At 40.8% G+C, this 13,251-nt stretch overlaps 1 protein-coding gene across 1 annotated transcript in view; it reads right to left on the bottom strand.

Annotated features, from left to right (window-relative positions):
• The window catches only part of LANCL2 (LanC like glutathione S-transferase 2), a 32,004-nt gene that overhangs the window by 16,136 nt on the left and 2,617 nt on the right, over positions 1–13,251 (bottom strand). Inside the window, exons 2-3 of the mRNA XM_083865546.1 lie at positions 5,751–5,868; positions 1,136–1,343 (exon numbers count right to left, since the gene is read on the bottom strand). Coding sequence (XP_083721672.1) covers positions 1,136–1,343; positions 5,751–5,868 — 326 coding nt within the window. The remainder of the gene's footprint in view (positions 1–1,135; positions 1,344–5,750; positions 5,869–13,251) is intronic.

The following is a 13,251-nucleotide window of genomic DNA, read 5'->3' as shown; positions in this document are numbered from 1 at the left end:
TAAGCCTCGTTGCAAATTCTGCCAGCCTGAGGTAGGCTGCTGGACAGCTAGTAAGGTGGACTGTGGTGCTGAATGCAAACCCCACAGAGTTCCAGGGTTTCCAGCCCTCGCTGGGACAGCAATCAACTCTGTACCAGCAAAGGCACAGTCAGCTCTCTAATGAAGCTACATCTAAATAGCATTTCTTGAGACATTTGTTCCATTTAGATTACTTAGAAAAGGGGCTTGAATTTTTTCAGGCCACTCTTCATATGCTCTGACCTAATTAAATCCCTTGCCTTTATAAATTTGGTCCTGCAAATAATTCCTCTTTGTTATATTAAGTTTTTGTTGCATATCAATCCGATACACAATCTCATCTGGCTGCTTCCAGATCCTGCCGTGCACATGTTTTGTAATGAATCTACAATTAAGACCCACTCTTTACAGAAAGTATCACACACTGCACAAGCACGACATATTGCTGATGAGAAGCCTGTGGCTTTTGTTAAATGTCACTTCAATGTGACAAAATCAAAATGTGCATGCACTACAGATATGCCCAGGACATCCTGTCCTAACAGTGACAGAGGACTCAAGATAACCCACTAAATACGAATCAAGTGCAAGCCAGCTTTAATAAAGATAAAGCCTATTTTGTATTCTTGTACTGAAAACGTATCAGGGAGAAAGTGTCCATTCTTTAATCCTATCCTCTAAAATTTCACTTGCAAAAGTTACTGAACCAATGCTTTCTACAAATGAAGGGCATGACATTTCCTATTCCTGAGAATCCCCTTATTATAAGTTATTCAACACACCTTTTAACCAATTTATAAACGGAGGAGTTGTGGAATCCTCCCATTTTGAAGAAGCTGAAATCTGATCTTACTCTCCTTATGTTATCTCCTCCCTTGACCCAAACCCTTGACTCCTGCCCTGGAATACCTGATAAAACCCCACCACCCTGTCCCTGCGGACCTTTTCGCCTTCTCCTCCCTCCCCAGCTTGGAGGGGGGCGGAAATAAAATGGACTCTCATGCTTAACAAAACAGAGACTTGTTTTGTCCATTTCCCTGCTGGCACCTGTACCTTCTTGGACACCACGATCACTGTAGCCACGCGGTGCTACAATTTTCCACCATCAACCACTTACTTGGCAACACATTCCTTAGATTCACTGTTGTTTTTCAGTTTGTGGTAAACCACTGCACCCACTGCCAATGGCCCAGCATCACCACAGAGGAAAGTAACTCTTCTGCCATTCAGATTGCGAAGGATTCTCTTCACGTAATCAAGAGATCGCTGCAAATGGCTCTGGTTTTTCGTGACGCGGTACAGTTGCAGATATAAGAGGGCAATACCTGAAACGAACACATGAAAAACAGGGAGTTCAACTTACTTTTCTTTCTAAGTGTATCACACTCCCCTCTTTGGTGCCTCTGAACCAGTAACTCAAATGTGAACAGGCATTTTTGCAATAAAAACATGTCAGTCAAGGGTGCTAGCTTACGCAGTGTGAAGGCACTGAGCCACTATTTAGATGACATTTCAATTGGATTGTGGCAAAAATAAAAATTATTACACTGAAGCCCCATGGTAGAGTCTCAATTTCCAAACAAAAGAAGAAAACTTGTGACACAGGCCTCAACACTTGGCAAACTGTATTGGGTTGCATAGCCAAGCTTTTGTAGCAGGGGTGGCTTCTGTGAGAAACTGCTGGAAGCTTCCTCCATGTCTGGCAGAGCCAATCCCTGGTGGCTCCAAAGGCTAATGTGCCACTGGTCAAGGCTGGGCCCACTAGAAATAGTGGTAATGCCACTGTGATAACAGATTTAGGAAGAAGAGTCAAAAACATTATTTTACAGTTGTAATTGCAGCCAGAGACGAGCGGAGTGAGAACATGTGAGAGGAACAATCTGCAGACACCAGGGTCAGTGAAGAAGGAGAGGGAGGAGGTGCTCCAGGCACTGGAGTTGAGATTCCTCTGCAGGCCATGGTGCAGATCATGATGAGTCAATGGTGCCCCTGCAGCCCATGGGGACGCAAAGATCCATCTGCAGCCTATGGAGAAGACTCATGGAGCACGCCAAAGCAGGTAGATGGCTAAGAGGAAGCTGTGACCTATTGGAAGGAAGCTGTAAACCCTCAGGAGAAAGGAGCCCACGTTAGAACAGCTTGTGGTTGAAGGACTGCACCCCATGGAGGAATGACCCATGCTGCAGCAGTTTGCAGAGAGCGTTTGCTCATGAAATGGACTCACACTGGAGAAATTCATGGAGAACTGTCTCCTGTAGGAAGAACTTCATGGCAGAGCAGGGGAATGACTCTTCCCACTGAGCAGCGGGTCAAACCACAGGTGAGGAAGTGATCATAACCACCATTCCCTGTCTCTCTGTGCCACTGAGGGAGGATGCAGAGCTGGGAAGTAGAGCTGGGGAGAAGGGACTTGTGAGAGGAATGTGTTTTGAAGGTCTTATTTCTCATCCTGCTCTGATTTTGTTAGCAATAAATTCAATTAATATCTTTAATTATAGCCTGTTTTCCCATGATGGTATTTGGTGAGTGATTTCTCCTGGTCCTTATTTCAACCCATGACACCTTCATTATATTTTTCTCTTCCCTGTGAGTGAGAGAGAGGCTTTGTGGGTGCTCTGCATTCAGCCAACATCAACCTATTACACAAAGAAATCACTGAAGATTCAAAAATTTGAGCTAACAAGCACATGTGTGACTGAGTACACTAACTGTACAATACTCAATATGCAAGAAGTGACTTCCTCTTTGATTTGTTAAATAATCTTTCAATGAGTTTTTGGATTCAAATTGCCTAGTTTTTCATAACCTCTGAAAGTATTTCACAACAAGATTACAAGCTAGTACAAGTCAAGCTGGTTTGTAAAAGCCAGAAGTCAAACCAGGGCCCAGAGAATGCCAGGAGGTACTATCAAGCTTCACTCCATTAAACTCATTACATAGCTTTCCATTAATACAAACCAAAACCTTAGAAATAACAACAATGTAAGCTGAAGGAAGTAAAACAAATCCATCTAAGTGGATGTCTATTGGCCAATTGCAAGCATACACATGCAGAAGCAAATCACTTATCTCTAGACCACACTGTAACTCAAACCCATTTCTGAATGGAGAGAGCACTCTCCTGAGCCTCATCCAAAGGCCCACACAAGGAACACACAAGGCCCACTTAGCTCACAGAGAGGCTTCCTCAGTAGTACAAGAACAACAGCACCACAAGAATGCTGCTACACCCTCACATGTTCCCTGGGCAGGCTCTGAACAAGCCTCTCTAGGTGAATCTATGAAGAAAGCTGCAGATCTTGGGTAGCCCAGCGAACATCATGGGAACTTGTGGGCTATTTACAAGAATTTGTGGAACCGTTTTTTATTCTGCAACAAATGTGTAAATATCTTGGCTTGATCAAAGCATGATTAGAAATGTAGCCACGAAGTCCAGTTCATCTAATCCTTCCTAGTGCAACGCCCTTAAAATGGCTCCTCCAAGAGGTCTGGCATGTTAAAAAAGTATTTGGTACTTTTTTAAGTAAGATGGACTCTTACGTGTGTCCTACGATTGCTACATGCCAACATCCAAGATTTTAAAGATGTTTCACAAAATACAAGCCAATGCTCATGATTGCATAGTCAGTAAGATTTGTCTAGACTTGGTACATAAAAAGCAGGGCAGTTGTTTACAGCACTACTTTTACCTTCTGATTTGCACACCAGCAAAATGCAGCAAAGAGCAAAGTTTGAGGAAAAAGTATCTGCATTAAGTATTTTAAAAACCAGATCATTTAAATGTTTTTATTCAGAACCATGTCCACAGGAGCCTTGAAAGAAGTTAACAGCTTGGAATAGATGTAGATGGCAATCCTTCTACAGGATGGAAAAATCCCACACTCATTAGACAACGTCACTTGTTCATCTATATTCCTGTTTCAGCTAATGACGGCTGTGTTACTTTTACCTTATGACTCATTTTCAGCATGCTCTGGTTTATCAGCCATAATTTCAGTTGTCAGTCCCTGTGTCAGAACAGCTCCCCGGGAGCCATCCTGTACTGTCAGCATGAGAAAGCCCACCACTGGAGATCTGCACGCACTCAACAGCCAGTCACTTTCAGACCCTGAAACATGTCTGTCTTTTGAGCCTGAGTTGTCTAAAAGTTCCCCACCCATCCACCCACAGCACCATCTGTACAGAAACATCAAGAAGAAAGCCAAGAAATTTTACCCTTTAATTGCCAGATTTAAACCTAAGGATGGATGAAGGCTGGAGAGCTTTTCCAAGCTACTCTCCTCTCACGACACAGAGATAAAATAACAGATCTCCTCAAGGCACATTTCAAACACATGGTGCTAAAAATTTAAGCCTGAAGCTTGAGCTAGAAGAGCAGGAACAGAATATGCCATTCTATCCAACAAAGTCACATTTAACAGGCCTAGATGGACATGTTCTGGCAACTTGAAGAACAGTGGCTACATCAGACATGAAAATGGTAGGCTCTGCCTCCAGGATCAGTGTCCTGGTTTCAGCTGGGATATAGTTAATTTCCTTCTCTGTAGCTACAGAGCTGTGGTTCAGGTTTAGTGAGAGAATAACACTGATAGAACACTGACGGTTTAGTTGTTGCTGAGCAGTGCTTACCCTAAGTCAAGGACTTTTCAATTTCCCATGCTCTGCCAGGGAGCAAGTCCACAAGATGCTGGGAGGGAGCATGGCCAGGACAACTGACAGGAACTGGCCAAAGGGATATCCCCTACCACAGGGCATCATGCTGGGCACATAAACTGGGAGGAGCTGGCTGGAAGCCACCAATCACTGCTCAGGCAAGCCTGGGCTTTGGTGAGCAGGTGGTGAGCAAAGGCATTCTGCATCACTCATTTCTCTTGCCTTTTATCCCTCTACCCTTTTCATTACAATTGTAATTATTATTGTTGGTTCTATTATTATTATTATTATTTTATTTTACTTTACTTTATTTCAATTATTAAACTGTTCTTATCTTAGCCCATGGGTTTTATAGTTTTTTGCAACTATGGCAGAGGGATGTGGGATGGGCAGGGTATGAGTCCTTGGCTGTGTGATACTTAGTTGTCAGGTGGGGTTAAATCACAGCAATTAGAAGGGCTTATTTATATCTGGACAGCATCAACGATGCAATGCTAAATGAAAAATGGTCCCTAGCAATAACCACCACCTGCACACACCTAATTTTCTTCATGATCTTCACAGTCTTGCAACCATCTCTCTACACTCCCCCTCCTTACACAATCATTTTACCATTTTTTTTCCAGACCTACCAGGAACAGCCAAATTCCCAATTTGAAGGCTCCAAAATCCTGACCACAGAACATATTCCCCCCATCTAATTAGAAGATGCTGTTACCATTAGGAAACTGCTAACTAATAGCCTGTTGAACAGAAAAAGGTGAAAAATAACTCAATTTTAAAAGCATTTTAAAGAAACAAGAGTTAAGGTAAAAAGAGCAGCCTTAGAAAAGCCACTCCTTTTGCAAAACAACAATCTCAATATACAAAAGTCAATCATCACTCTGTATCTTTGCTGAAGCTAATGCAAGGTGCAGACAGTAGTGACCAAAGCTCCAGAGTTAAAAGAAAAACCAACTCACAAAAATGCTCGTAACAGAGTATTTCTGTCACTCCTATGAAAGTATCAGAATCGTCTGTGAATAAATCCAATTACATCATTTAACAAATACATTTCATTCAAATTCTAGCTTTCTCACCAGTCCAGCCAGTATAGGCAGAGCAGTCATGTGGATCTGCTGTCTTCAGCCCCTCCTCCATCTGTTGCAGAAGGTCCTTGATTTTTGCCTGGATCCGTTTTGAGAACCGAGCATTGACCTGAAAGCAGGAGACAGGGAATGAGCCAGAAAAGAAATGTGAAGGGCCTGCTCCATTTTCTTGTTTGGGAAGAGAAGAAAATCAAACCAAAACAAAACCAATCAAACAAAAAATAACTAGGAAATAAACAGCACATACAGCAACCAGCAGCATCAAGGTGGTTCATCTTAAGTGTGTCTCATGTAAATGCATTCTGACTACATTTATAAGCTACAAGTTTCTACATTAGACAAAAATTGTCTCTGCATTCTTTAAAGTCACACAAAGAGCAACTATGGACACTGTGACAGCATGTAATTCTAATCAGGATCCTGGTACCAAGACCATGTTATGGACAAACAGCACAAACTTTGTGTTATAGGTACTTGCTCTCATCACAAGGTCCCTGCACAGCCTTTGTAGCACTATAGGAAAAGAAATGCGCATACTCCAGACAATGAAGCCAAAGAAGATGAGCAGGAGCAGCTCAGCATCTTCAGCTCAGGCATAAAGGCAAAGAAACAAGTCTTGGATTCTACACATTGCTTGCTTTCACTTTTGACAAAAAAATGTTAATATAGATGAAATATATGAAATATAACAGAGGATATTTTACTCTTGCCAACATTTCTCTCCCATCATGCACACTTTTAGGGAAGATATGTTACTGATTATTCCTTAAAGTCTATGAAACATGGAGATTAGCACAGCAGTAAGGTAAATTCTTACTTGACTACAGCACATCCCAAAAGTGCGGCATTTGGAAAAATTACAGGTCCTGGATGCCACCACACAACCGATTACTCAAGACTTTCCACATTTTTACTATTGTTTAGAGTGGAATTTCAAATAAAAATCAGTGATTTCAAACATCCACCCAACAGGTTCAGAAATCAGAAAGGTTGTAAGAATTGCACAAGGCTTCTGACAGACCAGAAATCACCAGGGTCAATAGCTGAAATTCATTTAAGGATATCAGTGGTAGGATAGGAAGGAAGAAGGAAATTGTGCCATTATATCTCACACTGAACACGTATCATCTAGAAACAAGCTAGAGATATCTTAACCTCCTCCAATAGCTCTAGAAATAGGAACCAAACACAGTAGGCATCTGAAACCTGTTACTCTTCAGCCTTAACATGCTGTTTTAAGCACCTTTCTGTTAGAGAACTGTACTATGCATCCACATTACCACCATCCCACCACTCTCCCTTTTCTGACTAGTTCAGTGAGGTCTCAACACAAAGGAAAACCCTCCCCAAGGGCAGGGCTTCTCTCCTTCAAAAGACAGTTATGCCAATGCTAAGGCATATGGTGAAACAGCATGAGGATATTCACGTGGATGCATCCAGGCATAGAGCTCAGCTTATCTGACAAGAGTGAACTAAGGCTTCAGACTCCCCATTTATTTACCTACTGCACATCACAAGCATGCTGGTTATCTTTTTGTTCTGACAATACACCTGCTGTTACCAAATCAGGGTATTTTATATCAAACACCAGATTAAATTACTTAGAGGTAGGAAGGGAATACTAGGACACCAGGATGCCTGGGTTCTGCATTGGAAGTTCAGTCCCATACAAATAATTTAGCTCTGGTTGGAAATCCCTCTCTCTAGAATCTGAATTGTAATTTACTTGTCTTGGTTCAGTGCTTGGAAAAGCCCAGATTAAAGGATAGTTTTATTACTATTTTTGTAATTATCTGCAAACCCAAACAAAGCTACTCCCAAGCTTATCTCAGTGTGAATAGGTTATAAGGGGCAACTAAGTTTTCCCCAGCTATCTACTCCTCCACCACTGCCTCTCTTTTTCTTCTGTTGCTCTGAAGCTTTCACAACCAAGCACTGCCACTGATCACTTTAAAGGATTCCCTTATAAGCTTGTAACAGATGCTTACATGCACTAGAATAAATTAATTACATGAAGAAATGAATGTTGAAAGGTAGCTTTAGAAGATTTTAAAACTTCCTTCAAGGAATTTTAGGGCAGCACTACGACTGAGCATAAGAGGCACACTTGTGTGGAGCACAGACTGATTTTCATCAGAAGCACATTCATCTCATGAGGATGTTTCCAGCTGGCATTCAGCCTTTTCTGCAGGTGACTTGTTATTCCTGTAGGGACAAACAAAAACCAGGAAGCCTGATCTCTGATACCCAGTAGCACATTTACTCTTGGTTCACAAAACACTGGGTGACAGCAGGAGCTGAAGAGTATCTTTAATTATAAAAGGCTCTCTACAGGAATCAACTGCTGCATTACTCCTCTGCTGCTGTGGAAAGAACCACTATAATCCCAAACACTGTTAAAGTTTTATATTGTCAAAATACAAAAAACGAGAGCTCATTCATCATTATACCAAATAGAGCCTTGTGCCATATTGGTTATGGTAACTAAAAAGGCTCATTATCAGCACAAAAGTAATGCAGATAAAACTAAATTTGTTGATGTGGAAATCAATAGTTTTGTTATTTATTTGAACCATATCACTTTTTCCATTGCAGTGAGACAGCAGGCAAAAGCTCCATCCCGAAACAAAGTCTTCCAAAGCCAACAAAAATGTAAAGAACATAAATACTTATGTAACATCACTTGCTTTTGGCACTAAACAAACATATCTAAATGATGCTTTAAATGAATACACTTTTCTGCTTTCTTTCATTTGTAGGGTTTCTAAAGAGAATTTAACTCTTCTATAAATTCAGCACTAGAGCTACACAGCTACAATAGAGCACAGTGCTGATAACACCAAGGTCATGGGTTTGATCTCCATATGGGCCATTCCCTTAAGAATTGGACTCAATGGTTGTGATAGGTCCATTCCAACACAGAATATTGTGTGATTCTGTTATTATAAAAAATACATCAAGATACAAATAAAAATCTCCTAAAACCCCTAAACATTTCACTTGTAGTCAATATTACAATAACATATTGATTCTTACTGACCATTGCAGCCGTATCCAGCTTTACAGCCATGGTGTTAAAACAGACCAGAACCAACAGCAGAGGAAGCAATAAGCAGTTGCTATGTGTGTACTGTATATCATGACTTCTGCTAGGTAGGAGAAGTCTGTAACTTGAGTCTTGCATGCGCATTTGGGCCAAATATCACAGTGCTGATGTAAGTCTGACAATGCAATCCTGAGGCCTCATGGCATTCCTTTTGTCACTGAAAGTAACACTCTGGTTTGACAGACACGGGATGAGTAATCTCATTTGCATTTGTCAAAGACATTTAGATACTTGTGTTGTTCAAAAACACCTCTTGGCATTTACTTGCTCATGACATCTATGCTAAGAACTTGTGCAGAGTCACAGCAGGGCAATGGAGACCTAAGCTCACAGCTTTCTCACAAATTGCCAATGTACCAATCTTTCTTGCCACCACCAGCTCCCAAAACAACCATCTTGCTCTTAACCCTATTTTAATTCATCAGGGGACTGATACTACGTGCAAAAGCAGACTGCAGACGTAAGCAACTGATTCTGCAGAAGTAGAAAGGAGATGACCTAAACACACAGTGCTGCTACCTACCAAACAAAGAATACACTTGTATTTCACCTTGGTTTGCTGTTGGTGATGTGTAGAACAGGACACGTAACATGGTGCTGTGCTGTCTTTCAGCCAAAGTATGTTTCAAAGAGAAGAAAATACAGCTCAAGTTGGTACTGCAGCAAGAACTCATTCAAAAACCAAACTTGCATAGAAGATCACAGAAAGGACATGACAGACACTGGCAAGGAAGAATGTCATAGGGAAAAACTCACAGTTCTGCTGAAATGAGGAATCCTGGCTGTACTGAAGTCATTGGGAACTTTGCCACCGACTGTAAGAGAGCCAGGTTTCACACCCATGCATTGGAGCACGGGTCTATTGAAGCAGGATGAGCACTCATGCTCACCTCCACAAGTTCCCGCAAAAGCAGGCCAGAAGGGATGGCAGTAGGATCCCATAAGCAGAATCTAGCAAGGTCTGCTAGGAGGTGACCAGCTTTTTTGTAGAGAAGAACAAGTTCTACTTTATTTTTACCTAAGTCAAAAGACTCCTACAGCACAAGAGCAGACTTTCCTCTCTGAAAATACCAGATACTGTGGAAGCTCATCACACAGCCTCTGAAACACTCACAGTTCTCTGATACTTCTCAGACAGGTCCTCAGGGGAAAAAAATGCCAGTTCTGCAAAACCACACGCTTAATAAATGCTTTGAAACACTGCTGTCTGTAGAACACATTGCACAGTTTTTCAGTGATCTGTCACTTAGTGCCATACATGTGATAACGGGGAAAAAAAGTTTAAAAAGGGAGAAGGAAGGAAGAGATAGAGAAATCAATAGCTGTAGGCAAATTCCTACACTGCTACAAATGCCAGTTTAAGAATAGGCTTTAAACATAATCATCACCCTCTCTCAAGGCGTGAAAAACATCATTAAAAGACAAACATTCAAGTTATTCAAAGAACTACCTAAAGCATGTGAGAAATAAGAATTCTGTCTCTCTAATGCATTTGTCTGTGAAAGAAGTTATATGTCTCATTGGTTATAAGACAGCAAAAACCCAAAGCTTAAAGATCTAGATCATCACAAAGAATCATCAAAAAGCTCCCGATTATTGGTACCAAAAATAAACATGATTAGCAGACATCCTGTGTTTTGGGAAATAGAGACTGATAAAGCAAAAGAGCCATACCGAAAATTGCTGGCCCTCCAGGTAGCCTAACACTGGCATACTATTTCTTGAAAGCTGAGAAAATAAAAATCTGTTGCCAGAATGATTTAAAGTCACTCACTACACAGAAGTCTCTGGCTCAGCTGTGACATTTTTAGGTGGTCCTCAAGTTGCAAAAAAAAGCCTAAAACCTCTACCAATTCTGTCTAAATTACTCCAATGCACAGAGAGCAGACATATTCCACATATTGAGGTTGACAGCAGATCAGTGCAGTTAGACCCAAATAAAATTTATTTTCACCAGGAAGCAAGTACATGTTATTGCACTTGCCCACACAATGAGCTGGAGTAACAACTCATTAACATGCAAGTTTGCAATATAAAACTAGAAACTGATGGATGTGAGACAATTTAATCAGAACTTGGGGGTTTGATTTTACAAAGTATTTTCATTCAGAACTGGTTGCCTAAACCAAACAGGCTTAACTCTCTGGTCACCTCCTGAATAGCTGGAGAGGCTTTCCCCACAAAAGCATCAGAAAAACCCTAAGCAGCTTTTTTCAGGGAACCTTAGTTCAGTGCTGATCTGTGCTGGAGGAAAGAAGCAGCAGTTCTTCCTTTTGGGCTGCATACAACTGCCAGGAGTCCGTGACAGAGAATGAAGTACAACAAACGGATCTTCAGGCCCACTTTTGACCAAGACTCTCAAAAAGCAAAACAAACTTTCCCTCTGAAGAATCACATAGAATACTGCAAAACTGGTTTGTTTCACGGTCTCCTATGAAGACAGCATGTACATGAGCTGGGGAACCAGGAAACAGTCAAAAAAGTAACAAGCTCAAGAAATGCAGCTACTTCATCCCACATCTCTAGACGAAAGTGGGAAGAATTATTTACTGGCTTTGGAGATTGCATTTTGCCTCCAGTGCAATAAATTGTATAATTCCACTAGTATAAGTTGTTGCTGAGTCAGTCCCAGAACACAAAGAACTTGCTGCTCCCAGTGAGATAACTAAAGTGCCCAGTGAGACAACCCCCCGAAAAATTTTAAAACAAAACAAAAAACCAAACAGGAAAAAACAAACAAAAAAACAAAAACCCAACCAAACAAAAACCAAACAACAAGCACACCAAACAAAAAACCAACCTAACAAACAGACAAAAACAAAAACCCAAAAGGAGAAGACAAGTGGGGCTATGACAAAAACCCATATACATATATTTTAGAATATATTTTACAGGAGAAGACTGAAAGCCATGTAAAGGAATTATCAGAAGTAAGAGGCGATTGAGAAAGCATTAGGAAACTAAACACTACTAAATCACCCAAATGATAAATCTGAGTAAATATTCTGTATCACCATTAATTTGTATTTGTCAATGACCATTATCTTTGAAACAGGCTCCCTGGAAGGAGTTCCCTGCAAAGCCTAATAAAGCATGGCATACACTTCTCAGAACACACCACCTTTTTCTAATATTCTTAGAACACCATGGCAAGTCAGAAAAAAACTTAGAAAGAAAGAATTTGCCTAAAAGAGAAGTTTAAGTTTGGGGATTCTAGTGACCAATCCATGAAGTTTGAATCTAATTTTGTTTCTATCTTGTGATTCCACAACAAATTCATATCTTTGTCTAGGCTTCCATGTTCCCTGGCTGAGCAGATAATATCAGATTGCCTTTTTTTCCCACATCACTGGCCTGCAGTCAGTGTGAAGGAGAATCCCAAATCACACCTGACTATACTATAAATATAGCCACAGGGCTGTGGCAGCTCTGAGGACAGTGGGCTGTAGGTCCCAAGCTATCACCACCCCTCAGCAGCAAGCTCTCCTTACCCTTTTCCTTCTCAGGAAATCTTTTAGATCTTGGTAACTTTCTACCACACTAGGGAACTAAGAATTGGGGAGTGTTCTTTGCTATGAGTCTATTCACTTCTCTGTTTCCCCTGACCATCTACATTTCCATTTGAAAACTTTTGGACCAACCACTTTGAGATACTATCTATAGGTACCTTTTTAGGCTAAAGTATCTCTATGGAGTCCACATGAAAAGGAAAAAGGTTACAGGATATATATTTAATTGAAAGATTCATCACTTATTAAACAAAAGTTTACATTTAAAATCATGTTTCTTATTAATCTAGAATTAATGCTATCTGATGAATTATTACCCTGGCTTTCTCAGACAAGTTACAGAAGCAATTTAAATTCATGATACTTTAATGGTGAAGAAATCTAGTAATGAAAACAGTGAATTTCAACTACATGAGCAGAGCCCACACAGACAGCTGCAGTGTTTACTGTGACTATTTATAAGAAAGGAAATCAGCAACCTCAAATTCTGCTTTTCATATTCCCATACCTTCAAGATTTCTGAACAATATTTTACCCACACACATTTCCATACGCAGAATTTTATCCTGATTGTCTCACATTTCAGACAATGCCTTGAATAGCTTCTTGTCCTTTTATCAACCAAGGTGAATTTTAGATGGCAATCGTGACAGACTAAGAAATCAAATGGATTAATAATGCATTGCCTTCCATGACAACAGCAGAGCCCTGCACACCTCAGGCTGTCATGACGTGAGTCACTCAGCGCTCCTCGCTCCGCTCAGCAGCAGATGGGAGGAAGGAATTATGCACTGCACTGAGGCCTTCTGAAAGATGCTCTCATTCTTAGGAAACCTGTGTGCTGTGTACTGAAGTTTACAGAACAGACTTCTTACCC

The sequence above is a fragment of the Zosterops lateralis genome (assembly GCF_965231275.1).
Source record: "Zosterops lateralis genome assembly, chromosome: 1".
NCBI classification, from domain to species: Eukaryota; Metazoa; Chordata; class Aves; order Passeriformes; family Zosteropidae; genus Zosterops; species Zosterops lateralis.
Note: the sequence above shows the minus strand (reverse complement) of the source record. Positions and strands in the feature narration are given on the sequence as shown.